We start from the raw sequence: 27,905 nt of genomic DNA, 5'->3' as shown, positions 1-27,905 counted from the left end.
GAATGTTGTTGTTGTAGGTGGCGCTGGTGTCCGGCCCGGCCAGTCACTCTCCTCCAGCGGCGCCCCGTCCACCTCCCCGTCGCCGCCTGCTGTAGCCGCCGCCATCTCCGCCATCCCGGGCCCTCGCGCCCTCCTCCACCATGGCCGCCATGGGCCAGCTCGTGTTCGACGAGTACGGTAAACCCATCATCATCCTCAGGGACCAGGACCACCAGAAGCGGCTCACCGGCGCCGACGCTCTCAAGGTCCGTTCTCGCCATTGTTTGGTGCTCCTGCCTCGCCTACCTAGCCTGCCTCGCCTTCCTCGCCTATTCTGCCTATCCTGACACGCCTGCCTTGCCTACCTATCCTGCCTCACCTTCCTGGCTTGCCTTCTGCCTCGCCTATCCTGCCTCACGTGCCTATCCTGCCACTCGTGCTTATCCTGCCTCTCTCCCCCCTCCTGTACAAGTGGTCATTATTAGGAACAAAATGCCGTCACGAGTGTTGTTATGGTACAAACAGTTGTGTCGTCCTTTTATTTGAACTGATAGATTTATCTTTAGTTATCCATAGTTATTAATGCCAAAGAATTTAATAATTTACAAAATTAGTTGCAGGTCAATAGTAGATGTGTAGTTGGTTACGTGTCCCAGGCCCTAGTGTCCATACTCGCCTAATTGTACTTGCCTAATTATGCTTGCGGGGGTTGAGCTTTGGCTCTTTGGTCCTGCCTCTCAACTGTCAATCAACTGGTGTACAGATTCCTGAGCCTACTGGGCTCTATCATATCTACATTTGAAACTGTGTATGGAGTCAGCCTCCACCACATCACTTCCTAGTGCATTCCATTTATTAACTACTCTGACACTGAAAAAATTCTCTCTAACGTCTCTGTGGCTCATCTGGGTACTAAGTTTCCACCTGTGTCCCCTTGTTCGTGTCCCACCCGTGCTGAAGTTTGTCTTTGTCCACCCTGTCAATTCCCCTGAGAATTTTGTAGGTGGTTATCATGTCTCCCCTTACTCTTCTGCTTTTTCAGGGATGTGAGGTTCAGCTCCTTTAGCCTTTCCTCGTAGCTCAATCCTCTCGGTTCCGGGACGAGCCTGGTGGCATACCGCTGAATCTTCTCTAACTTTGTCTTGTGTTTAACTAGGTATGGACTCCAGGCTGGAGCTGCATACTCCAGGATTGGTCTTACAAAGTGGTATACAGGGTTCTGAAAGATTCCTTACACAAGTTTCTAAAGGCAGTTCTTATGTTAGCCAGTCTAGCATATGCCGCTGATGATATTCTTTTGATGTGGGCCTCTGGGGACAGGTTCGGTGTGATATCAACCCCCAAATCTTTCTCTCTATTTGACTCTTGCAGGATTTCACCTCCCAGATGATACCTTGTGTTCAGCCTCCTGCTCCCTTCGCCTAATTTCATCACCTTACACTTTCCTCCTGCCGTGTCCCTTTCCGTGTCCCAGGCCTTGTCCTAGTGTCCCAGGACTTGTCCCAATGCCCTAGTGTCCCAGGATTTGTCCCAATGCCCTAGTGTCCCAGGATTTGTCCCAATGCCCTTGTCCTAGTGTCCCAGTGTCCCGGTGCCCTAGTGACTCGGGGCCCCCAGTGTCAATGACAGTCGCCTATGTAATTTACATAATTATGTAAGGTATTTTGGTATTGTAAGGTTTATCATTAACAGTACTGTATGAAGTAGTATGTGTGTGTGTGTGTGTGTGAACCTCGACCAGTAGTGTACGGTACACTCAAAATTTGTTGTCACATTTTGCTCGCTTTAATTTTTTAAGATTATCGGTGGGTTAGTTTAGGTTAGGTTTATTGGGTTGTTAGGGTTTAAAATCTGTTGGCTAGCCATCCAGCCCGTCCTCCTAAGGTTTCCCAACGTCATTGTGTACTAAGGTGCCCTTATCCTAACCTAACAAAGGACCCACAAAGGTAAACGGGACAGTATGTCAGTTTTGTGAGCTGCAGCCATTTTCTAGTAAGACGATTTTTGGCCTTAAGTAGAGTACAGTATACGTCAAAATGTGGCGCTGTATTAGGACGGGTTGCAAAATCTTGTTTGAAGTGGCCTTTATCCTCTAGCAAGCAGGTACAGTGTACTTAGTACCTGTGGTGGCTTGCACTAAGTTTCAAATTTGAAAACGCTTGTTGTATATTATGTACATAGTATTATGTTTTGTGTATACAGTAGTACACTTCTATTCTGCTGCTTGGATTGGAATACCCTGTACATACAATATATAATTTGGCCTCTGTAAAGATGTCTCGTGCCTGTGTAAACTTGAATTGTGACGTGCACTTAAATTGTGAATTTAGTAGCTAATGATGTGCTATGCTCCGGATCAGTTTCTAGTATGTTTATAGCATGTTTGTGAATATATGATGTTTTTGTTTAAAAGTAATATTTGAAATACAGAATATTTAATGTGCAAAAAAGGCATTTGAAAGCGAATGTCAGCCCCCTCCCCCTATAAAACCATTTTTGGGTTATGTTGGCTAACATTTGCTAGGCTAATTTCTTGCCATCAAAGTGTGGGCGCGTGTCACGGCCTGTTGACACTGTGGGCGCGTGTCACGGCCTGTTGATACAGTGGGCGGGCGCGTGTCACGGCCTGTCGACACAGTGGGCGGGCGCGTGTCACGGCCTGTCGACACAGTGGGCGGGCGCGTGTCACGGCCTGTCGACACAGTGGGCGGGCGCGTGTCACGGCCTGTCGACACAGTGGGCGGGCGCGTGTCACGGCCTGTCGACACAGTGGGCGGGCGCGTGTCACGGCCTGTCGACACAGTGGGCGGGCGCGTGTCACGGCCTGTCGACACAGTGGGCGGGCGCGTGTCACGGCCTGTCGACACAGTGGGCGGGCGCGTGTCACGGCCTGTCGACACAGTGGGCGGGCGCGTGTCACGGCCTGTCGACACAGTGGGCGGGCGCGTGTCACGGCCTGTCGACACAGTGGGCGGGCGCGTGTCACGGCCTGTCGACACAGTGGGGCGGGCGCGTGTCACGGCCTGTCGACACAGTGGGCGGGCGCGTGTCACGGCCTGTCGACACAGTGGGCGGGCGCGTGTCACGGCCTGTCGACACAGTGGGCGGGCGCGTGTCACGGCCTGTCGACACAGTGGGCGGGCGCGTGTCACGGCCTGTCGACACAGTGGGCGGGCGCGTGTCGGGGCCTGTCGACACAGTGGGCGGGCGCGTGTCGGGGCCTGTCGACACAGTGGGCGGGCGCGTGTCGGGGCCTGTCGACACAGTGGGCGGGCGCGTGTCGGGGCCTGTCGACACAGTGGGCGGGCGCGTGTCGGGGCCTGTCGACACAGTGGGCGGGCGCGTGTCGGGGCCTGTCGACACAGTGGGCGCGTGTCGGGGCCTGTCGACACAGTGGGCGCGTGTCGGGGCCTGTCGACACAGTGGGCGCGTGTCGGGGCCTGTCGACACAGTGGGCGCGTGTCGGGGCCTGTCGACACAGTGGGCGCGTGTCGGGGCCTGTCGACACAGTGGGCGCGTGTCGGGGCCTGTCGACACAGTGGGCGCGTGTCGGGGCCTGTCGACACAGTGGGCGCGTGTCGGGGCCTGTCGACACAGTGGGCGCGTGTCGGGGCCTGTCGACACAGTGGGCGCGTGTCGGGGCCTGTCGACACAGTGGGCGCGTGTCGGGGCCTGTCGACACAGTGGGCGCGTGTCGGGGCCTGTCGACACAGTGGGCGCGTGTCGGGGCCTGTCGACACAGTGGGCGCGTGTCGGGGCCTGTCGACACAGTGGGCGCGTGTCGGGGCCTGTCGACACAGTGGGCGCGTGTCGGGGCCTGTCGACACAGTGGGCGCGTGTCGGGGCCTGTCGACACAGTGGGCGCGTGTCGGGGCCTGTCGACACAGTGGGCGCGTGTCGGGGCCTGTCGACACAGTGGGCGCGTGTCGGGGCCTGTCGACACAGTGGGCGCGTGTCGGGGCCTGTCGACACAGTGGGCGCGTGTCGGGGCCTGTCGACACAGTGGGCGCGTGTCGGGGCCTGTCGACACAGTGGGCGCGTGTCGGGGCCTGTCGACACAGTGGGCGCGTGTCGGGGCCTGTCGACACAGTGGGCGCGTGTCGGGGCCTGTCGACACAGTGGGCGCGTGTCGGGGCCTGTCGACACAGTGGGCGCGTGTCGGGGCCTGTCGACACAGTGGGCGCGTGTCGGGGCCTGTCGACACAGTGGGCGCGTGTCGGGGCCTGTCGACACAGTGGGCGCGTGTCGGGGCCTGTCGACACAGTGGGCGCGTGTCGGGGCCTGTCGACACAGTGGGCGCGTGTCGGGGCCTGTCGACACAGTGGGCGCGTGTCGGGGCCTGTCGACACAGTGGGCGCGTGTCGGGGCCTGTCGACACAGTGGGCGCGTGTCGGGGCCTGTCGACACAGTGGGCGCGTGTCGGGGCCTGTCGACACAGTGGGCGCGTGTCGGGGCCTGTCGACACAGTGGGCGCGTGTCGGGGCCTGTCGACACAGTGGGCGCGTGTCGGGGCCTGTCGACACAGTGGGCGCGTGTCGGGGCCTGTCGACACAGTGGGCGCGTGTCGGGGCCTGTCGACACAGTGGGCGCGTGTCGGGGCCTGTCGACACAGTGGGCGCGTGTCGGGGCCTGTCGACACAGTGGGGGCGTGTCGGGGCCTGTCGACACAGTGGGGGCGTGTCGGGGCCTGTCGACACAGTGGGGGCGTGTCGGGGCCTGTCGACACAGTGGGGGCGTGTCGGGGCCTGTCGACACAGTGGGGGCGTGTCGGGGCCTGTCGACACAGTGGGGGCGTGTCGGGGCCTGTCGACACAGTGGGGGCGTGTCGGGGCCTGTCGACACAGTGGGGGCGTGTCGGGGCCTGTCGACACAGTGGGGGCGTGTCGGGGCCTGTCGACACAGTGGGGGCGTGTCGGGGCCTGTCGACACAGTGGGGGCGTGTCGGGGCCTGTCGACACAGTGGGGGCGTGTCGGGGCCTGTCGACACAGTGGGGGCGTGTCGGGGCCTGTCGACACAGTGGGGGCGTGTCGGGGCCTGTCGACACAGTGGGGGCGTGTCGGGGCCTGTCGACACAGTGGGGGCGTGTCGGGGCCTGTCGACACAGTGGGCGCGTGTCGGGGCCTGTCGACACAGTGGGCGCGTGTCGGGGCCTGTCGACACAGTGGGCGCGTGTCGGGGCCTGTCGACACAGTGGGCGCGTGACGGGGCCTGTCGACACAGTGGGCGCGTGACGGGGCCTGTCGACACAGTGGGCGCCTGCCGGGGCCTGTCGACACAGTGGGCGCCTGCCGGGGCCTGTCGACACAGTGGGCGCCTGCCGGGGCCTGTCGACACAGTGGGCGCCTGCCGGGGCCTGTCGACACAGTGGGCGCCTGCCGGGGCCTGTCGACACAGTGGGCGCCTGCCGGGGCCTGTCGACACAGTGGGCGCCTGCCGGGGCCTGTCGACACAGTGGGCGCCTGCCGGGGCCTGTCGACACAGTGGGCGCCTGCCGGGGCCTGTCGACACAGTGGGCGCCTGCCGGGGCCTGTCGACACAGTGGGCGCCTGCCGGGGCCTGTCGACACAGTGGGCGCCTGCCGGGGCCTGTCGACACAGTGGGCGCCTGCCGGGGCCTGTCGACACAGTGGGCGCCTGCCGGGGCCTGTCGACACAGTGGGCGCCTGCCGGGGCCTGTCGACACAGTGGGCGCCTGCCGGGGCCTGTCGACACAGTGGGCGCCTGCCGGGGCCTGTCGACACAGTGGGCGCCTGCCGGGGCCTGTCGACACAGTGGGCGCCTGCCGGGGCCTGTCGACACAGTGGGCGGGCATGTAGACGGCAGGGATTGAGCAATCGTACTAACTGGGCAACATTAAGAAAGGTCAGCATTTAAGGTTAAAAATAAAAAAAATGTACTTAAATGTTAGAAAGGAAAAGTAATTTGGTGCATTTGCCTTTTGTTATACAATATTTCAGCGTAAATGACTGTTATTTATATTACAGTCTCACATCTTGGCGGCCAGAAGTGTGGCATCCATCCTGTGCTCCTCGTTGGGTCCTAAAGGCTTGGACAAGTTGATGGTGAGCCCAGATGGTGACATTACTGTCACAAATGATGGTGCAACCATCCTCAAGATGATGGATGTTGAACACCAAATAGCAAAATTGATGGTACAGCTCTCCCAATCACAAGATGATGAAATTGGTGATGGTACTACTGGAGTTGTAGGTAAGTCTAAAATTAAAAAGCTTTTGAACCAGTTTATGATATTAAATTTTTGGGGGCAGGAAAGAGGGAGGTTTCTTACTGTAAAATAGAGAATACCAAAGAATAATCAATATCTTTTTTGAGAAATATAATATTTTAATATTAATTAAAATAAGCTAACCTACAAACATAAATACACAGATTTGCGTCTTGTCCTACATAAAGTGTTTGAGGTGTCTTTACGTAGTCATTAATGTGCATTTACAAAGGTGAAATGCAATTCTGACCAGCTTCAACATATCCTGTATACAAATAATGTACACAAACATATATATTCACACATACCTACAAATATCCACATATATATATACATATCTTCTTGAGGTTATCTTGAGATGATTTCGGGGCTTTTTAGTGTCCCTGCGGCCCGGTCCTCAACCAGGCCTCCACCCCCAGGTAGCAGCCTGTGACAGCTGACTAACACCCAGGTTCCTATTTTACTGCTAGGTAACAGGGGCATAGGGTGAAAGAAACTCTGCCCATTGTTTCTCGCCAGCGCCCGGGATCGAACCCGGGACCACTGGATCACAAGTCCAGCGTGCTGTCCGCTCGGCCGACCGGCTCCCTCCCTCTACATACACCTATGTATCCTACTTTGACAGGGTAAGATAGCTTCTGTAGAAACTAGTGATATTAAACACTTAACCACTGAAGATGATTAAGATGCTTTTACAAGCTCAGGTTATAGGTACATATATTGTATAACAGATGTATTACATATTGTATAGGTACAATACATTGTATAACAGATATATTAGTCAATCTTTGGTACAAGTCCAGTATATCATAGTGTTCCAGTATTCATATAGTACAGTAGTTCAGCCCAGGAGGGGGGAAGTGTCAATATGGGACATTCTAAATACAATATTCAAGGGAGTGCATGTTTTCTCTTTCACAAAGTTGACACATTGTGTACTCGACATTTGGGTTTTGAGAAAGCTGCCAGATACGTCTATATCTCAGGCATATTCTGGCCACTATAACATCACATTGCTGAGATCTTACTCTATTAGTTCCATATATAAATGTCGCCTCACGATATTAATAATGTTTAATGCTACAACTTTCAGGCTTTTGTGAATTTGTTTGGCCAGGGAGATTTTCATTAGATATTTAAGTATTTGTTTTGTAACTGCTAATGCATTTCCATAAGCAGTGGTGGAAATGGGGGATTTTTTGGGGGGGAGGTATGCAGGGATACAACATACACCCACTTTGCAATTTCCAGGCTTCCAGAGAGGGGGGGGGGGGCAAATGGTCGCTCTCTGAAGCTAGCCACAGAGATAGTTTCACATGGATGGAGAAATACTAAAGAAATTGTTCACAACTTTTGTTAGACCAAAGCTGGACTATGCAGCGGTTGTATGGTGCCCATATCTTAAGAAGTACATAAATAAACTGGAAAAGGTGCAACGACATGCCACTAAGTGGCTCCCAGAATTGAAGGACAAAAGCTATGAGGAGAGGTTAGAGGCATTAAATATGCAAAAACTAGAAGATGGAAGAAAGAGGCGATATGATCACTACATACAAAATAGTAACAGGAATTGATAAAATTGATACGGATGAATTCCTGAGACTCGGAACTTCAAGAACAAGAGGTCATAGATTTAAACTAACGAAACAAAGCTGCCGGAGAAATATAAGAAAATTAACTTTTGTAAACAGAGTGGTAGACGGTTGGAACAAGTTCGGTGAGAAGGTGGTGGAGGCCAAAACCGTCAGTAGTTTCAAAGCGTTATATGACAAAGAGTGCTGGGAAGACGGGACACCACAAGCGTAGCTCTCATCCTGTAACTACACTTAGGTAATTGCATATATCTTCACCATGAATCCTTAATAGCCTACTTAGGACCAGAGCCACAACCTAGCCCCCCCTCAGGTTGATGAGGTTTGAACCCTCATCACGGCTCTTGTGGATTTGTTCATTGTCAAGATTAATATCGGACACATAGATAACATGCAAATTAGGTCGTAACGGACGACCCCACAGACGCATTCATAAATTTTAATGTGCTGTTCATTCAAAACTGATATTTTCTCAAATATAAATTAATGTTATATTAGCATATTGTGCACATAGAGGCATTGGTTAGGTTAAATGTTTAGGTTCTGTTTGCGATTATTTGTATTTGTAGTACTTGGGTGAAGCATTTATAGCGTGGTTCGAACAAAATTCGTCAAATGAAGCACTTGTTCCGGAACTGTTCGAACGTCATCAGTTACGAGTCGTATGTAAATTGCTTTTTATTCATAAACGGGGTTTGGCGGGTGCACGGAATCACTTATGGGCCTTATTTTTGTTTGGAGGACGGGCTGTTGCCCGAGCCACAGTGCTCATCCTTCTCCCTCAGTGTCTTAATGAACGCTGGTGTGTTGAGCCTCCCTGAGCTCCTGGGTGCGAACATATGCTGATTAATATAATACCATCGTGTTGCTACTTTAAAAGAGCTTTCCATACATATGTTATATAAAAAAAAAATTTTTTTGTCAATATTTTGTGGACCCTGGCCCCTTAATGTGATTTCATAGTGTGCATTGATAAGTATTGGAGGCAGAATTACTGGACTATAGCAGAGTGCACGTGGACAATGGGTGGAAACCCTGATTGAGCTTCATTTGAAGCCTCGGGACCCCTAGGAGATTCAGTGGAATCGCAAGTTGTATTGCTTTTGAAATGTTGTGTAGTAGTAGTCTAGGGCACTTGCATGGGAGAAGCAAGTGAGTAGGTTTGAATCCTTCATATGGCGCCTACTGATTTTCTCGAGCAACTTCAAGGTTCACAGAGAAGAGAAATGAAGCGGCAAATAATCCACTTTATGGTCAGTTTGAACTCCTCGTGAGTTACAGCTTGCCACCACCACTAGGTGGCAGCACCCAAGTAGATGCTGGCTCCCATGTCAGCACTGTACAGTCCCAATTTGTATCCAATTCTAGGTAAGTGTTGACCATCCTTTAGACTGGTATTGGGTGCCCATTTGCTTGTCATTCGAAGGTCTAGTCCTCGCAAGCCTTACTTGTGTGGACTTTAGAAATTTCATTTCAGGCTGTATGTGATTAGGGCAGCCTTTCCCTAAATGCTTGTTTAGTGATGTCCCTGCCTTGACAGGGTGACTTTCTTGGTGGGTTCAAGAGTTCCACAGGCTAGCCTTATGTGTAGGGTACCTTGCCATAAGTAGTGCAATGGTCATTGATTCCTGTGAGACTGGGGTTTGTTGAGGGGGTGCATTTGGGTTCACATACTTGTACATAGGCATGCTGCTGATGCACTTTGTAGCTTTGTTTCTCTTGAAGGCTTTGGGTTTTTGGTAAAGAACTCTAGTGCCTGGGTATCCTGTTTGGTCCATACATTGAAGTCCTTGCAAGCCCCATGGGACTTTGGTGTAGCTCATTATGGACCAACCTGCCGAGCCTTCGCTTGCTACTTGCAAGTTTGAGGGATATTTGTTGGTTTTTATGCCAACTGATGGCATAAAAATGATGGTAGTTTTTACTACCTCTCTGCCATCTGTTAGGTATGTATTATCCTCTACTCTGAGGCTTGCAACATTTGGGTTTACTGGTTCTCTATTTTGCCTATATTATGTCGTCTGGTTTTTTGTTTATTTTGTTATGATGAGGCTCAACAGGCAGTGGCTACTTCAGATTCATTTGCCTATTTTTGTTTTTGAGATTTGGTGCTTGAGTGGTTGCCTTGGAGTCTGCCTTGGCTTTTGGAGCTGGAGCCGCTTGTCTTTCTACTGTTGCTTTATTTGCTGTTGTACCTACCAAAGTCTGGTATACTTATATGGACCTCTTATGATCCCCACTCTTCTGCTTTGTGCTCTGAATTGTCTGCGGGTTTCAAACCTCGGCTGCAAGTAGCTCGGTGAGAATTTCCATTTCACATTGACCCCCGGAGACAGTTGAGCCATTGTGTCTCGCCAAGGAACCATATGAGTCTCTCTGGGTGGGAGTGTGATATATATTGCTAGTCTGCTGCCTGTTTACTTCTCTTGCGACAGTCTGGTACCCATTACTGTACGTCTTTATATGTTGCCGATAATTTACTGTCACTGCCCGTCATAAACTTATGATACATAATCATAAGTTTAGCTGTGCCCCTAGGCATTACTTTGGTCATATAGTTACTTAATTAAATTTACTCATTTGTCTAGGGAAGTGTGATTGATGTTAGCCTTCTAGTTAAGCCAAAGGAAATTCCAACAGGAGCATAGAAACATCTAAGTAGAATAACAGAAACAAGTATATATTTACAAAAACTTGACTACATACAACAAGTAAAATATTCAGGAGAAAATTCCTAATGTCCTTAATGACTTTCACACATAGGTGTATTAATAATCAATTGCCAATATGGTTTACCTTCCTCAAAGAACATAAACAATATGGTAAACCTAAATACTTTGGTCTGATAACCGTAAGCTTAACCACTGCACTGCAGAACACCTTTTGGCGCTGGATCGAGGGTGCTCAGAGTGCCTTGTGGTATTTTTAGTTATAGGGTGATTCAGAACTGCTGTGGGTACACAGGGTGCACATTCTGTGCCTTAGGACTCCTGTAAACAGATGCCATCTTGGAAAAAATTGTCAGCATCCGTGCTGGCTGTGAGAATGACCAAGGTTTGTGCATGCTGGAGCCACGCACAGCACTGCTGTGCAGCTAGGGGCCACAGCACCACTTGATGATGAATAAAATAGGTAACAAATTATTTTGCATTGATTGTGTTATAGATGATCCTGACTATGTACAACATTCAAATATCAATGAACACAATGTTATGATATTCATAGCATGAGGTAGAGAGAGACGGCACTCGGCCATTGTTTCCTGCATCTACGGATCATTAAACAACCTTATGTTCCATCACCAATGTTCAATGGAAATGGATTCATATTTGGGATTTTGTGACAGGAATGTGATAATAACAGCGGTTTTGTAATTAGTCATAGCGAGATGAGTAGAATATTGGCGCATTGTCTTGCATCATGTCTGCTTGTGGCTATATGCTGTTTGATTTTATCACCATACTCACCAGAACTGCTTATTAGCCTAACACTCAATCTCTAGTGACTGAATGCCGAGTCGTTCACTTTTCTCCTGATTTTGAGCGAGCGACTCCGTTGCGTCGCTTATATAAAATATTTAAAAAAAAAGTTAATTATCCGATCAACTTTCTTATTTCAAAATGAGCGCCTTTAGATTCCACACAATTTAGCACTTTCACACCCATATGTCGCTTGAGCACGACATTTTTTTCTCTTCTCTTGAATGCACCTCAAGCGGCATTTGAAAAAATATTTCTATAAAATCCAATTCTTATCCGATCAACTTGGGGATAGTATAAACATGTTTGCCATTAAATTTTTGTTTTCTCTAATAGCCACATAGCCTATTTGGGAGAACGGCATCATCGTGGTAAGACCATTATATTGTTGACACGACGAGTGTAATCGACGTAGTTTTTTATTTGGTGCCGGTCTAACGCATCCTTGTGTGACTTCTAGAACATTCTATTGCGAACACATTGACACAAAAATGAAGTACGTACATTGAAAATTAAGGTCAGGACAGTGAAAAGAATATAAACTTTTCAATAGGTGTTTCACCGATCTGTTGTCGGGTGTACCGTAAGAAGTAACACTTCAGCCACTTCCCACACTCTTGCGGATGGACTGCGACCATGATTCTACATTTATATGCATATGTCCGTGTAGGGAATTTTATTGCGGTCACAGTGATAACAAAATTAACGACGTAGAACAATTCTGGGGTTGACAAACATGAAAAGATCATAAACATTTCAGCGCGGTTTGACGCTCACGGCTAACGATCGCCATAGTTTTTTATTTGGTGCGGGTCTCATGTCGAGTTTGGTGAAATTTTACATATATATTCCTCTAGAACATTCTCTTGCGAACAAATTGATTCCAAATTTAAATACATACATAGAATATTAAGGTGAGCAGACCGAAAAGATTATAAACATTTTAGTGTCGCCGCGCGGTCGCCCGAAACGAAGGGTGCACTCCCAGAACCCTACAGTTTACTCCAGGGAGTTCGATAGTGTTAGTATGTTATGGTGCATATAAGTGTTGATAGTGATATAACGTGTATATAGTGTAATAACAACAGGACACTGGTTGATCTAAGAATATAATGTCACCATATATGAGCTTTGTATTTTTCAGAAAAGCGAAGTTCCACACATTTAACACTTTCGCGCTTTCCAGTAGACGTGACTCGTCACCAATATTTTAAGCACACAGCACTCGTGCCCCTTGGGGGCGTCACGAGCAAAAATATTTGTATAAAATCCATTTATTATCCGATCAACTTGGGAATAGTATACAAATGTTTGCCATGAAATTTACGTTTTCTCTAATAGCCGAACGGCTTATAAAAGAAAACGGCGTGGCAGTGAATCGTCGTGGTAAAACAATTGTATTATTGACACGACGAGTGTAATCGACGTAGTTTTTATATATGTTGCCGGTCGAACGCATCCTTATGTGACCTTTAATACATATGTTCTTATAGAACATTCTATTACGAGCACATTGGTACAAAAATGAAATACATACATCGACAAATAATGTCAGGACAGTGAATTGAATATACACTTTTCAAAGCGAGTTTCGCCGATATGCTGCCGCAGGTAACACTTCGGCCACTTCCCACACTGTTTTGGGTGGGCTACGACATTGAATCTATATTTATATGCATATGTCCGTGTAGAGAATTTTATTGCGATTCCAATGATACCACAATTAGCGATGTAGGACAACTGTAGGCTTTGCAACCATTAAGAGTGGAAACATTTTGTTGCTGTTTGGCGCTCTTGGCGAGTGATCTGAATAGTTTTTTATTTGGTGTTGATAGTCCTTATGCTTGGGCGGCATTTTATAGGTACTGTAACCCCGCGATTATCCGGGATTCGAACATCCGAAAAACGCCCTTATACGGCCAAAATCGTGAATGGATAAAGTTATCACAATATCCGGCCAAAATAGCCACAGGGACCGGATTAAAGCAGGTTTTCTGCAGAAATTACACTATCCGGTCAGTCCCCCAGATAATCGTGCCTTTGTCCGTATATGAAAACATGAGGCAGGCCATACGGTATTAATCCCGTCTGCCCGAGACTCGAGGCGCATGGTGTAGGTGGGGGTGGGGTGGGTGGGTGGTGTTGGGAGGGTGGGAGGGGTGCGTCAGGAGGGACTACCTGGGTACAGGAATTACCATTAATTTTAGAACAATTAATCATAGCCAAAAAACAAATAAAATAACTACTAGTAATTATGTAATAACAAATAAATAAGTTTCCTAAAAGCATTGTGCACAGGCTGAAGTTTCCTTAAAAAATATTGTGAATTTTTTTCCTCCTGGCGGCCTACATAACGCGTTATGGCTGCCCCAAGTGGACCTGTCCAACACTGGTCAACCCATGTGCGTCCGTCCCTCGTGTTATACACAGTGCTGCGCCATTAGTGAAATATTTTTTTAAATAACTTTTTTATTTTCATAGTAACTTTGAACATTTTTGGCCAAGACTATGTCTGGTAGCAGCATCAATCATTCTGGAGGTGTTAAGAGGAAGAAAGTTGTCCTAACAATTAAAGACAAGTCACAGTTATACGCCTCAACCAGTGCGGCCTCAGTGTTGCGCCATTAGTGAAATATTTTTTTTAAATAACTTTCTTAATTTTCATAGTAATTTTGAACATTTTTGGCCAAGAATATGTCTGGTAGCAGCATCAATCGTTCTGGAAGTGTTAAGAGGAAGAAGATTGTCCTAGCAATTAAAGACAAGTTACGTGTTGTTCAAACAGTGAGGCATCACAGGCAGCCAAGCGCCTTCAACAAGTGAGGCGCCACAGGCAAGCCAAGCTCCTTCAACAAGTGAGGCATTATAGGCAAGCCAAGCGCTTTCAACAAGTGAGGCGCCATAGGCAAGCCAAGCGCCTTCAACAAGTGAGGGCATGCAAGCGCTTCAACAAGTGAGGTGCAAGCAAGCACCTTCAACAAGTGAGGCCTCACAGGCAACCCAAATGCCCTCAACCAGTGAGGCTTCAGCAGCTGGCAGTCAAAACTAACTTAGCTTAATGAACTGTACAGTAATTTTAAGTGTTAATTTTAGTGTTGTGTTAGTATAGGTTACGTAAATTGTTAAGAATTTTTAACTTCAAGATGTGTGGCATCAATCAAGAAGACGAACACCAACAAGGTAAGTTGAGGTTTCTAGTTGAATATTTAATAATTGTATGTGGCAAGGTAATTCAAATTATGTTGTTTGTAGTATAAAAATAGTTGGAAATGGTCACTTTTGGACTCGTAGGTGAAAAAGTACCATTATCCGAAAAATGTGATAATCCGGCTGGGGGTCCTTCCCATATAGTCCGGATGATCGAGTGGAGACAGTATGCTCTTATAGACAATTTCATTGCGAACAGTGATACCAAATTTAAATACGTGCGCCTTCAATTATTGTCAGGACAGTAAAAAGAGTGTACACTTTTTCGGTCTTACCGCGTAGGCGCGCAGAGTGCCGAAAGCATCTAGGGTATTATTTTTTTTTGAGCGCCACGAGTGCGAAAGTGTTAAGCAAGACTTCGAGCCTCGCTTCAAGTGCTTCTCGGTCGGTGCGGAGATAATTCTCGATGGCAATTAACTATATACATACCATATATTACACACTTGAATAATATTACTGCAAACAAATTAAATATAAAGCATTCACAGACACTGAAATAATTATGTAAAAGTGTATTTGTGGCAGCCCCTGCCACACTCTGCTCTCGGCTACTAGGCTGACCTTGTATTCTTGTTCTGTGTACATAAACTCGGCACACAATCTTTGTGGTTCATTATGGTGCACAAACATGTAGATAGGTATATAAAATGTGTGCACATAATAATCCCATAATTTTGAATATAGTGATGTTCCACACATTAAACTATATGAAATCCACAAATTACACACTTTTAAATAACATTACAGCAAATAAAAACAGAGAAGAAACGAATGAAACGTCAAAATAATTGTGAAAAATTATATTCGCAGCAACTGGCTGCGAATATAATTTTTATCGACTCAGCCCCACGGGGTGGCGGAGTCGATTGACCCCGAGCGCTCGGCAGCGTGCTGAGCATCGCTCAGCGCCCATATTTAATTTGCTTAACATCTCGGCTCTATCATTGAGACTGCATTTTAACAACATAAGAAGAGGAAAATAAGAGAATCATTATTTGCAAAGAATTTATTTTTGGTGCACCATGGGTGTCATATTTTAAGGCAGTGCAGCACGGTGTTGAGCAAAAATCACACCTGCCATAGCATTTACCCCCCCCCCCCCCACACACACAAGTCACAAGTCAAGCCTGGCCTCGGGCCGGGCTTGGGGAGTAGAAGAACTCCCAGAACCCCATCAACCAGGTAACACACACATACACATCTTAAAAAAAACCTGGAGACTATTTATTCTACTTGGTAGTACCTCAAACTACTCTAGGATCTCCTGCAACTTGAATAAATTCAAGTGTGTGGCTTATCTGAATATCTGGCAGACTGTAACCCTCTAAAATAAAGGCCGTCAGTCAACACGTCCTCTGTCAAATCTCATCGGCGTCCGTCTGGTTTGCCACGTCACCCGCCCCTTGATGCCATATCTTTCATCATTACAGATCAATCTATATATTTGCATTTAAACATACTCTATTTGTAGGTTATATAAATGAGTCCATTTCTCCTTTACAAAAGATTTTCATACAATGCACAGATTCTCCAAAATACACCTTAGACTCGCTACTAGTTTCATGGGCGGAGTGACATCAGCAACCTTCCAGCTGCCAGGATCGTTCCCTCCAGGAAACAAGTGTCTAATACTTTTATGCGGCTTTCTCTCGGCCAAATTTTTTTATAACTTTTATCCAAAAATATTTACAGAGACAAGGTTCATAACGTGTATGGATCTGATCTTTTTAGTTTGGAGATGTCTTTGTCTGTCAAGACACGAGGCGTGCAACATGGCTCTAGCCTGAAGTCTGTCATTTTGGGCTTGTGGGACGGGAGGAATCTTGGGTGAGGCCCTGGTTGCCCAGCCCTTCATCTTTTCTTGCTGTGACTTATGTGGGGGTGGGTGATATTTTCCTCTGTGGTCGAGCTTGATTTCTCATTTGCTCCTCCCTGAGGTTCACTCCATGTATTGTACTGCTAGACTCCTTGGATGCAAAGTATTTTTGGAGGATTACATGATAAAGTACGTGCAGAGTAATCGTAAGAACATGAAAGGTAATTAGTAGTTGCATACAATGCATATTGAAAAAGCCACTAGTACATGAAGCATTTTTGGCTTAATTCAACTGAATTATTTTAAGTTTAATGGGGGGTAAACACTTGATACTAAATGAAAAGTAAGGTAATATATAATTGTTCAAGAATTAAGAATTATACAATATATGTGATACTATATGCGATTTACAAAATTCATGCAAATCAAAACCTACACAAACCCAACTTGCATTACAGTATGGATCAGAAACCACTAGAAATCCACCTTTTATTTCCATCTTTACAAAACGGAATATATTCTAACATTAATGTTTAATTCTCCCTCCCCTCCCCTTCCCTGTCACAAGATCAGCACATATAATCAATTCTATATACTGTATAATGTAAATGAGTCCATTTTTCTTGTGGAATCGGCTGTTGAAGGAATGTCAACATGGCTTGTAGTGCCAGGTACAGAATTGTATGGTCATGTCCTTGTCCTTAGTATGATGTACAAAAGTCAGCGGTAAGTTACAGTTGATAGTCCCTTTCATAAGTGAGTTTCACCTTCACAATTTGTTGAATACATAATAATATATTTTCATGTATTATGCATTGACACTGCTGAATTATTGTGTGAATTAATGTGTAAAAATAAAATTTATGATAACCAAGAAAACACCCCAAGTAAATTTTGTGATTAGTGAAGACCTTAATGGAACACAAATTGAAAGTTCTAAATGGGTCCAGTTAGTTGTTACACCGGCATAAGACACGTCAAATTTTTGGTGCCGATTCATTTATTTAATGTAGTTTGAAATTTAATTAAAATAAAAGGCCTTATTCTGATAAGGCATTGTGGGTATGAATATGTAGTGCAATGTAACATGCATACTTGCAAGGGTATATGGGTATATCCTGTTATAGGATATACCTTTACCCCATATTCTTAGGTACAGAGACCATCCTTACTTAAATTCCTGGATGGTCCAAACATGTTGTATTTTGTATAAATAGTTCACTTTAACATACAAATGTTTCATTGAGGATTGTTTAAGCCAAGGCCAAGTGTCGGGAGTGGGCTGTGTTAACACCCATGACCTATTGTACAGTGCTTAAAAACATCCATTAAACTTAAATATGACAATAATTTACAAATTATATTATAAAATGACAATTAAAAATATAACACAATAGACAAAAGTGAATATGATTATGGCATCACTCACATGTTCCTTCCCCAAATTAATTTTGTCAACTCAAAACTACAATATTAAGACAAAAATGCATCCATGCCAGGAGTTAGTAGATTGGTTCAAACACCATTGCTGGTTAGTAGGCGAAGATGCCTTAATGGAGTAACCATAATGCTTAAGATTGAAATAAAATGTTGGAATACAGTTCCATTCAAGTGCTTGGAACTGAATAAACATGAGCATAGCTGCCTCTGATTGGATGAAGTGAGCTTCATCTGAGGTGAAGTGAAGAAAGCTGACAAGTGAGCTTGGGGAGGAAGGGCAGTTGTCCTTCCCTACCTCTTATCACTGTGCTATATAGTCGTAATGGCTTGGTGCTTTCCTCTGATAGTTCAATTCAATTCATACGCTCTAGCATTAATTAACATTTCACCTGTTTGGTTTCAATGGTCTTGTATATAATATGAAATCCTGTGTAACAAATCGGCCTTGCACCATATGGTTCGTTAAAATGAGGATGCACTATATTGTGCTTATGATGAGAGCTTGGTAGTGCTGAAGTGGGCAATGGAGGCCTTTTGTATTTTGTAGAATATTTCTTATTAACTCCGTGATTTTTTTTCCTGCATTAGACCAGATATATATTTTTTGATTGTTTTATTAAGGCTTGTTTATTTCTTTTTCAGTTTTAGCTGGAGCACTGCTAGAGAAGGCAGAATATTTGTTGGACAAAGGTATTCACCCAATTAGGATTGCTGATGGCTATGAACTTGCTGCTAAGAAAGCCATTGAAAATTTGGAAAATATTGCAGACACATTTACTGTTGACACAAATCACTTAGAGCCCTTAATTTTGACTGCAATGACAACATTGGGCTCAAAGATTATCAATCGTTGCCATCGGCAAATGGCAGAAATTGCTGTGAATGCTGTAATGGCAGTTGCTGATATGGAAACACGTGATGTAAATTTTGAACTCATTAAAGTAGAAGGGAAAGTTGGAGGCAAGTTAGAAGACACAATGTTGGTTAAGGGTGTCGTCATCGATAAGGATTTCTCTCACCCCCAGATGCCAAAGGAGTTAAAGGATGTTAAGATGGCAATTCTAACCTGTCCATTTGAACCTCCCAAGCCCAAGACAAAGCATAAGCTTGAAATAAGTAGTGTAGAAGAGTACAATGCTCTTCACAAATATGAGCAGCAACAATTCATTGATATGGTGGACAAGGTAAAGGCAGCTGGAGCTAATCTAGCAATTTGTCAATGGGGCTTTGATGATGAAGCCAACCATCTTCTCCTTCAAAAAAAACTTCCTGCTGTGAGATGGGTTGGTGGACCCGAGATTGAACTCATTGCCATTGCAACCAATGGTCGAATTGTTCCAAGGTTTGAGGAACTGTCCCCAGAAAAACTTGGAACTTGTGGAAAAGTTCGTGAATTGAGCTTTGGAACGACAAAGGACAAAATGTTAGTTATTGAAGAGTGCCCCAACACCAAGGCTGTGACTATCTTCATCCGTGGAGGAAATAAGATGATTATTGAGGAAGCAAAGCGAAGTATTCATGATGCACTGTGCGTTGTAAGAAATTTGGTGCGGAACAACAAGATTGTGTACGGTGGTGGCGCTGCGGAAGTTTCCTGTGCCTTGGCTGTATCTGAGGAAGCTGATAAGGTAAGGCATTTCTTGTTTGTTTATGGTAGCTTAAGAAAGTGACTTTTCCCAGTTAGCAGGCATGTAGGCAGCCTGAGTATTAGCACCAAAGAAATTATAATAAAATATACAAGTGCAATCTCAATTCTGTGAACTACAGGATCTGACTTGTTAGTGAAGAATTTGTTGCAACTAGGTTACTTCTGAGTGCATTTCTTTTTTTATATGTGCAAGTGATAGAACAAGAAAAAAATCCATAAAAGTACAAAATTCTACTTCACTTGTCCTGTATCAGTTTTCCTTGCTTACACAAAGGAATGTGTATTGAAGGAATTTGATTGGGTCTTGAGTATTGTATTAAATGGAAGAACTTAAGTACAGCAGAGTACTATGTTGATTAATATAAACTACTGTACAGTAGTTACTGAACCTTTAATATAAAAAAGATATTTATTTGAACCTTAAATGAACCCCCCCCCCCCCCCCCAGCCTAACTGCACTCCCGCTAAGACCAACGTTAGTTTGCTGCTGCTTGTACCAACTTCAACATTATTCATGGGATGCACGTCAGTGACAGATTGAAGTTTAGTGCAGGGTTTGGTTGTGAACAGCCAGTCTTCCTTTGCCTGCTATGGTATTAAACAAACTCAAAATAAATTTGCCCCTATTGGTTACACAAGGTTGATATGAAGTTGTTGGCTACTTCCTTTTAAGTGGGGGCCTGACAGCCCAGTGGAGAGCACTTGGGATTTGTAGTTCTGAGGTTCCGGGTTCAACCCCCGTTAGAGGCGGAAACAAATGGGCAGAGTTTTTTCCCCCCTGATGTCCTTGTTCACCTAGCAGTAAATGGATACCTGGGAGTTAGACAGCTGCTATGGGCTGCTTCCTGGGGGGTGTAACTAAAAGGAGGCCTGGTTGAGGACCGAGGACTGGGGATATCATTATCCCCAGATCTTTTACATGCTGCTTTCCTACTTTGGGCAGATTTGATTGTTTTGTACCCTGTATATTGTTTACCCGTTTGGCTGTGCATCACATATGATGGGCGAGTGATTATGCTCTTGACTATGCATCACATCGCATATAGCAGTAGTCTACAGCGTAAGATTTTAAGACTTCCCGAGGTACACGGGGCTCATATTGGCTTCCTTAGGCCTCCAGTAAACAGATACCATTTTGAAACAAAGGTGTGGGTACCATTCCTGGGTGTGAAGACCACAGTACTGAGAGCTACCATGGGTAATGCATGCAGCAGCAGCTAACAACATTGCTGTTTAACTTGAAGCCACAGCATCGCTAAGTAATTCTGAAATATATATGAAACTGCTTTTATTTTGTGATAGTATTATAGAAGAGCCTGACTGATAAACACTATAGTGTTGAGATAGCAGTGCACACAATGCTGTTTATGTTCACAGTGTTAGGAAGGCAACCACAGCACTACCATTGTGGGGTCCATCTAAGCATCTTGAATGACAGTTTGTGTTCCTATAAAAAATTAACTTGTGGCAAAATATTCATTTACGGAATTATGATAATAGGAATGTGGTGAGAATTAGCAATGTGCATAGTACTGTAAGTTGGGTGGAGGATTCTTGCTGTGTGAGGTGACGTTGTCTGCTGGCTGGTGTGTGGTGACGCTCTACCGCTTGGACACCATACCAACTTAGTGGTTCATTATGGCGAATAAAAATGTAGACACGTTATATATAATGTATCTACAATATCCACTAGATTTAAGGACCATTGATTTACTGTTCTGCCGACTGTAACGTTAACTGGCGCCTTATTTATAGTTATTAGCCATTAAATCGGGAATACGGTATGAAGTTTAACTAGTGAGGTGCTCGTTAAACTGGAGGCCACCGCTGTTTGTGACATCCTTGCCCTTGCTAGGCCAGCGGTTACATTTTCCCTTCTCAGAGTTCACTGCCTCTGTTATGCAGCATCCAGCCAGCCAGTCAACCAGTGGCAGCCATTTTCTAGCCAGTCAGTCATAACCAGCCAAAGGCAGTTAGGTATTCAGTTGTGGTAGCAACCAGTCACAGTCTGTAAACAACACGAGTCTGATGATCTTTGCAGAACTTCAGTGTTTAGTACTCTCAAACCCAATGTAACTTCTTGTACAGAATTAATTTTCCTACTTTGCTAGTTATTTATTGTACAATAACACCAAGTTCACACTTGTTTACGAACTCTGTATATTACATTGGCATTTTGTTCATCGTCCATGAAATGGTGGATGAGCAACCATTCCACTCTAAACCCACGTTGGCCAGGGATAAATAGATGTTGTGACTCAACCTGTTTTATGATCTACTTAGCATACACTCTTAAAAGATTATAATATGATGAACCAATCCACAAGGGCCTTGATGATGGTTCAAACCTATGCATCAAGGCCCTTGTGGATTTGTTAATTTGATATAAGGCGTAGAGGTTGACAGAGCTCGAATGCATGGGGGAACTGTAAAACCCCGGTTGTGCTTCGGAGAAACTTTAGGATCCTAGTAAGGGCAGTAGTATTTCAGGTTGCAATTCTTTGACCATGTGGTGGTACAGCTGACTAAGGTGCTTCTGGGAACATCGCATGTGTGGGTTTGAACCCTCAAGACCCTCGTGGATTTGTCCATTTGATATATCGCAATATTGTGATTTCTGTGTATAATGTTAGCACTATTGTTCTGTAATTGTTTGTTTGCTTTTCTTTGTTGATTGGTGCAATCTTTACTGTTTGAATGGTGTTGGGGATAACAGATCTAGGGTTCTTTCCCAAATGATATTTAACACCTGCAATAGCGGTTTTCTGGAGGAGCTCATGTTAAACGTGGTATGTCATCACATAAGGAATGATGTGATTGGTATTGCCCTGGGTATTTTGTATGGTCTTTATCACCCATATTCCATCTTGTGCCATACTTTGACTACCCTTTTGATGGGTCTGCCTCCCTCATCCTTTCATTGACTGCAAGTATGGCTTACTTGGAGAATTCTCTCCCAGTTCATTTCCACAATGTATCTCCTCACAATTTCTACTTTATCCCTGGAGTTGGTCCTACAGTTGAAGTTTTGCAAGACTGATGAAGTCAGTGAAGACTTTTTCTCATCTTATGAAATGTCCCCCCCCCCCTGCCCCTCCCATTCGCACATTACTGGTAATTACCCAAGTGTTGTTCTTACAAGTAAGTGGTGTGGTGGTGTTCTTACAACTTACAAGTAAGTTGTAAGTGGTGTGTTGACAAGTGGGTACAGTCTGTTTAGGGTGTTGGCTACTGTACTTCGATTGTTTAAGTGCATTTCTTTTTTTAAATTTGTGGATGGAATTTGCTTCGGCAACCTCTTCCTTCAATGCATTCAACTTGACTTCCACCCGTAAAGGGAACGAGAATTTCCTTACACCTCCTTTACTTGACTGCATTCCCGACTTCCACCGATGTCCTCTTGTCCTCTCGCTCTATAATTTAAATAGGCTTCCTTTATCCACTTTATCTGTTCCCCACAAAATTCTGTATGTAGTTACCATATCTCCTCTGATTCTTTAACCTTTAAGCTGGTAAAGGTTCCTGAGGAGATTTACTCCCGTGCACGTGAAAAAAAATTAAATTTTTTTTTCTAAAAATGTTTAATTTTGTGTTCCCTGAACACGTGAAAAATAATACAAAAATTCTATTGTGCTTACCAATGACGTAATTGAGCTGACAAGTTTGCCGATGACGTTAGAGAGTGAACGCTCAAGGGTGTTGCATGTGGCGACTCAAGAGGCCAAAGTTGCTGCGAATTTATTTTTGCGGCATTATTCATAGTATCTATGGCACATTTTACAATAATTTTTTTTGCTAGTATTGTTCCAATTATTGTCACTTGATGTTGTATTATAATGCAACTGGTATAAATTCACTACGTGCTCACATATTATTGTCACAAGTATGCGCACCAAAATGGTATGTATTACAGGAAATATACAATGTATTTTTGTTTTTTCAATATTTACACTAAAATTCACTTGATATGTACATATATTTACAAAAGGATTAGACATTTAGTAGTCCTGGAGACTGTGATACTGTGCAAATCAGTCGACACGGCACAGAGGGACTACACACGCTTCGCACCATGTTAACACCAATTTACGTTTCCTCATTTTTGTGCTGTAACATACAACACTGACACTGGCCTGCTGCACGCACTCCAGTTGGTGGTAATTTCTTGATTTGGTGTACCAGAAAGGCCTCCCTGTAAGCGAGCCTGGGTGTAGGAGCATGGTCCAATATTGGGTCCTGAATGGGTTTTTGTATGCCAGGGGTGTCTTTGCCAAACTTACCTAGTAATTGTTTCACAACTTGAAAACTAAACGAACAGAAATATGGTTTTTTTATCTGTTTTCACAAGATACATGTTGTAACTGTTCAGCATTGTTACGTCAATAAGGTGGAAAATCATCTTTGTTCACTTCACTGTTTTCCCATACACACACTACAGCACCCACCATTATGTCGCATTTATCAACTAAATGCATGTTGATGTTGTTGTCCATCACAATCTGGCTTATATATTATTTGTTTTGTTCTGTTCACCTTGCCACTGTTCACCATTGTACCAGGGTGAATGATGGTCAGCATGTTCACTTCGTCTGTCTTTCCACTGCACTGAAATCATTGCACCACTTTTTCTTGCCTTGCAATCACCTACTTGCATAGCATTGTCAAACACAGGCAATTTCCCTTTGTTTTGGTTGCACTGTGCCACTCACTCCAGTTTTATCAAGCAAGAACCTGGTTAGCAAGGAACTGGTATGATGACCAGACCACACACTAGAAGGTGAAGGGACGATGTTGTTTTGGTCCGTCCTGGACCATTCTCAAGTTGATTGTGATGAGGAAGTAAATGCAGGTAATAAATTGCCTGCATTTACTTACGGTTAAGGTTGCGAGTCAAGAGTTCATTCCCCTTGTTCTCATTTCTTAGTCCTTTCAATTCCGGTACTAATTAAGTTGCAAACCTCTGAAGTTTCTGTTGATGCTGCGCAAGGTGTGGGTTACATGCTGGAGCTGAGTACTAAAGTAATGGTCTCGCACAGGCAGTGTATTGTACAGTGTATGGATTTGTAAGCTTCCTTGTTTAGACAAGGAAGACTTAAATGACAATGACATTTGTAGGATTGGTAAGTTGCCATGTGCTGATGCTGATGCCCTGTTTATCTTGGCTTGTAGTGTTAGTTGGAATATGTCTACTCCCAGGTCTTTTTCCCTTCTTTCTTGTTTTTCTTGTATGTTTCTGTATATGCCACCATTCTCCGGAGACTTGGCATTTTCACGAAAGAGCTTTACACAATTTTTGAATGCTCTTACACCGCCTGAATTTTGTGCCAGTATTTCTTTATTATTGTGGTTAACTGACAGTGTTCTTGTGGTTCTAATTGTTTAGCCATTCCCATCTTGTGGTTAAAATCCAATACTGGCAAATTCTTGGCTTAAGCAGATCAGTCAAATTTTGCTAGATACCCAGTAGTAATGGTGGTACTGCATCTGTAGGCATGATTGATGGTCAGGCCTTTCATTTCTGGTACACTAGTCCAGCGTACTAGTTCACTAATAGTCCAGTGAGGTCACTAATAGCAAACTGCATATTAAATATAACCTATGGACATTCTCTTACCATTGTAATAGGTGGTGGGAAACGGCTCTGGCTAGGGATTGTAGCAGCTACATGTGCTCAACTCATGGACACACAATGGAAGCATGCTTTGCTCCTTATTTCTGAACTACATTGTCCTGCTTACAGTTGTGCAACGCATAAAATGTCCCTCAATAGAACCCTTGGTTATTATGATGCCTTTGCTGCTGCTCATTGTCTTTTTGGTCTTGCTGCAGTGTAGAGAGAGATTTAAAATGTTTGCCTATTCTGCGACACATTTCTAAGTTGTCTTCCTGGTTTGGGACCCTCTTTCTTGATATTATTTGACATGGTCTACTAATTAGCATGTATTTTTTTTTTAAGTACAGTATCAGTGTGCATGCCATTTTTTCCAAAATTGAAGCCAACTCGCCAGTTCACACCCCTGTGGATATAATGCAATATACCTTCTCTAGCCTGGAACTTGATTTAGACAAACTTAATTGAAAGAAAACTTTTCGAAAGTGATTTGTGAAGTCTGTATATACGTTAGCATTTTGCTTATTGCCATGTCATCCAAAGCCATGTCATGGTGCTCTTCTGCCCTAGGTCCTCTTGTTGTCTCCCATGGGTAAGCCTCGGCTGCATTTTTGTTTCCAGAAATCCTGGCTGCGTCTGCTGTGATTTTGGAAGCATTCCCTCTTACACTTCTTGTCCATTCCACAAAACAGATTTTCTCATTTTGGGTAGGTTGGGTTGGATTGGGGTAAGGAGTAGGTATGATGGGGGGTAAAAATGTTCTCGGGTCAAAGACTCTGCTTGTCTTGGCAGGTTCAGTATGTTTGCATAACAGCAATGATCATTGCTCATACTGAACGTACTTATTTTAAGCTTATGCTTTCTGATTTTTTTTTCTTCACAATTTTGAAGTAACCAGATTCCTGGTAAGCAAAAGTGGTTCTTGGAAGCCTACATTTTCCCAAGATGCAGTGATAAGCTTAAAGGAACTGCTACCAAGATCCTCCACCAGAAAAGAGTGATTACATTTAATGATTGATTTTTTTTACCATGTACAGCTAAGGCATTTATCAGTTTGTATCATGTATAAACAAATTGTATCTTTTTTCTCTCAGATCTCGACTCTGGAGCAATATGCATTCCGTGCCTTCGCTGATGCCTTGGAGAGCATTCCGCTTGCCCTTGCTGAGAATTCTGGTCTGTCTCCCATCCACACCTTGGCTGAATGCAAGGCACGACAGGTCTCAGAGAAGAACCCATCTTTAGGAATAGACTGCAATAGCAGGGGAACGAGTGGTTAGTATTGATCTCAGTTATTTTATTCAAAAACTCATAGTTATTTCAGGTTAATGTTATAGCATAGCATAGCATGTTTAAGGGGCCATAATGCTGGATATTAGAAGCTGTTCAATGACAAAGTTTTTTGACTAGTTGTATATGAAAAGGGCTGCAACTGTTCTAAGTTTCAATATCACAGCCTAAATAGAAAGGAGAAAAAATATATTTTAAAAAAATTTCAACATTTTCAAAATTACTCTACAACTGCAAGTTTCAAATTAAATCATTTCTATGACACTCGTCTATCACATTATTATATGCTATTGTGATATGAGTCAGACATGTTTCAATTGACAATTGTATTTTGATATTTATTTTTGAACATTTTGAAAATACTCATAATTCAATATTTTTTCAAATCCCTATCTATTTATACTACAATGCTGAGATTGGACCAGCTGAAGCCCTTTTCATATACAACTAGTCAAAAAAAATTTGATTGAAATCGAACAAGTTTCCATTTATTGCATTTGTGGGCAATATGAGTGTCCAAAGGGCAAATCAAATCTTAAGTTCTTGTATTGCCATGATTATCTTTTAATTATATATATATATATTTTTTCTTGGCAGATATGAAGGAACAACATGTGATTGAGACTCTGCACAGCAAGAAGCAGCAGCTGCTTCTTGCCACTCAGCTTGTGAAAATGATTCTAAAGATCGATGATATTCGCACTCCGGGTGAAGCATTACATGGTTAATTATAAAGAAACAATGGACTTAAATTCCCTTTAAGATGAACATGTTTGAGATGGAAAGCTAATATTGTACCGTTAATCCGTCTGCTTTACCTCGGCGACTTAAGGTGTTTTTCTTATTTAAATCTGTAAACGAGTCATTTTTCTAAGTTCGCATTTTGCTCTATACTTTTGTCACAGTACAGACTTCTGTAATTTAATAAAACAATAAATAAATAGTTTTATTTACTGTACCCGATGTCAACCTAGTTTGTGACTTTCCATTCTGAACCACCTCCAGAGTGTCACCTTGTCGTGGTGAGGGGGCTCATTTAGGACTCTGAGGCCGGTGAGGGGTTCCTTGACCCTCCTTGCCCCTCCCTGTGTGTTGTACGTGCCAAGACGCGCGCACCCGTATACTTTAGCAAGTACACCCATGTACTTTGGCAAGTACACGGGGGTTGCTACACCCGTGTACTTCAGCAAGTACACCAGTTTACTTCAGTAAGTACACCCGTGTACTTTTAGCGGGTACATCCGTGTACCTCTGCAAGGACTTGTACTTGCTGAGGTACATTGAAAGATGTCTTGGCACCAGTGTGAGAGAATGTACGAGGCAAGGTTGTTAAGAAGTGGGAGCATCTCTGGGGACTTGAAAATATCCATATACTGTAGCTGGTAAGCGGGGGGATGGAGTGGCAAGGGAAGGATTTAGGAAAACAAGGTGGTTTGGTGGAGAGTGGGAAGGACAGGGTAGTGGCCCAACCACTTTGGCTTGTGAGTGATAATAAGTTATGTGATATGATGGCCGAGGCAAGATTGCACTCTGATGGTTTTCTTGTGGTTATTTTGAATGTTGCCTAACTGCCAATAGCAGCGAGCTGTAGCTGCTGTACAACAGGAGAGTAGTTGC

The 27,905-nt window shown here is 44.4% G+C and overlaps 1 protein-coding gene across 1 annotated transcript; it reads left to right on the top strand.

Moving 5' to 3' along the window:
• On the top strand, positions 1 to 27,229 carry LOC123756097 (chaperonin containing TCP1 subunit 5). Its single transcript, XM_045739098.2, has 5 exons — positions 1 to 245; positions 5,964 to 6,189; positions 18,382 to 19,367; positions 26,093 to 26,273; positions 26,886 to 27,229. Exons 1-5 carry the CDS (start codon positions 141 to 143, stop codon positions 27,014 to 27,016), a joined length of 1,629 nt encoding a protein of 542 aa, XP_045595054.1. The 5' UTR covers positions 1 to 140; the 3' UTR covers positions 27,017 to 27,229.
• The last annotated feature ends 676 nt before the right edge of the window (positions 27,230 to 27,905 follow it).

The sequence above is a fragment of the Procambarus clarkii genome, chromosome 36 (assembly GCF_040958095.1).
Source record: "Procambarus clarkii isolate CNS0578487 chromosome 36, FALCON_Pclarkii_2.0, whole genome shotgun sequence".
NCBI classification, from domain to species: Eukaryota; Metazoa; Arthropoda; class Malacostraca; order Decapoda; family Cambaridae; genus Procambarus; species Procambarus clarkii.
This window is presented reverse-complemented; position numbering and strand designations above follow the sequence as displayed.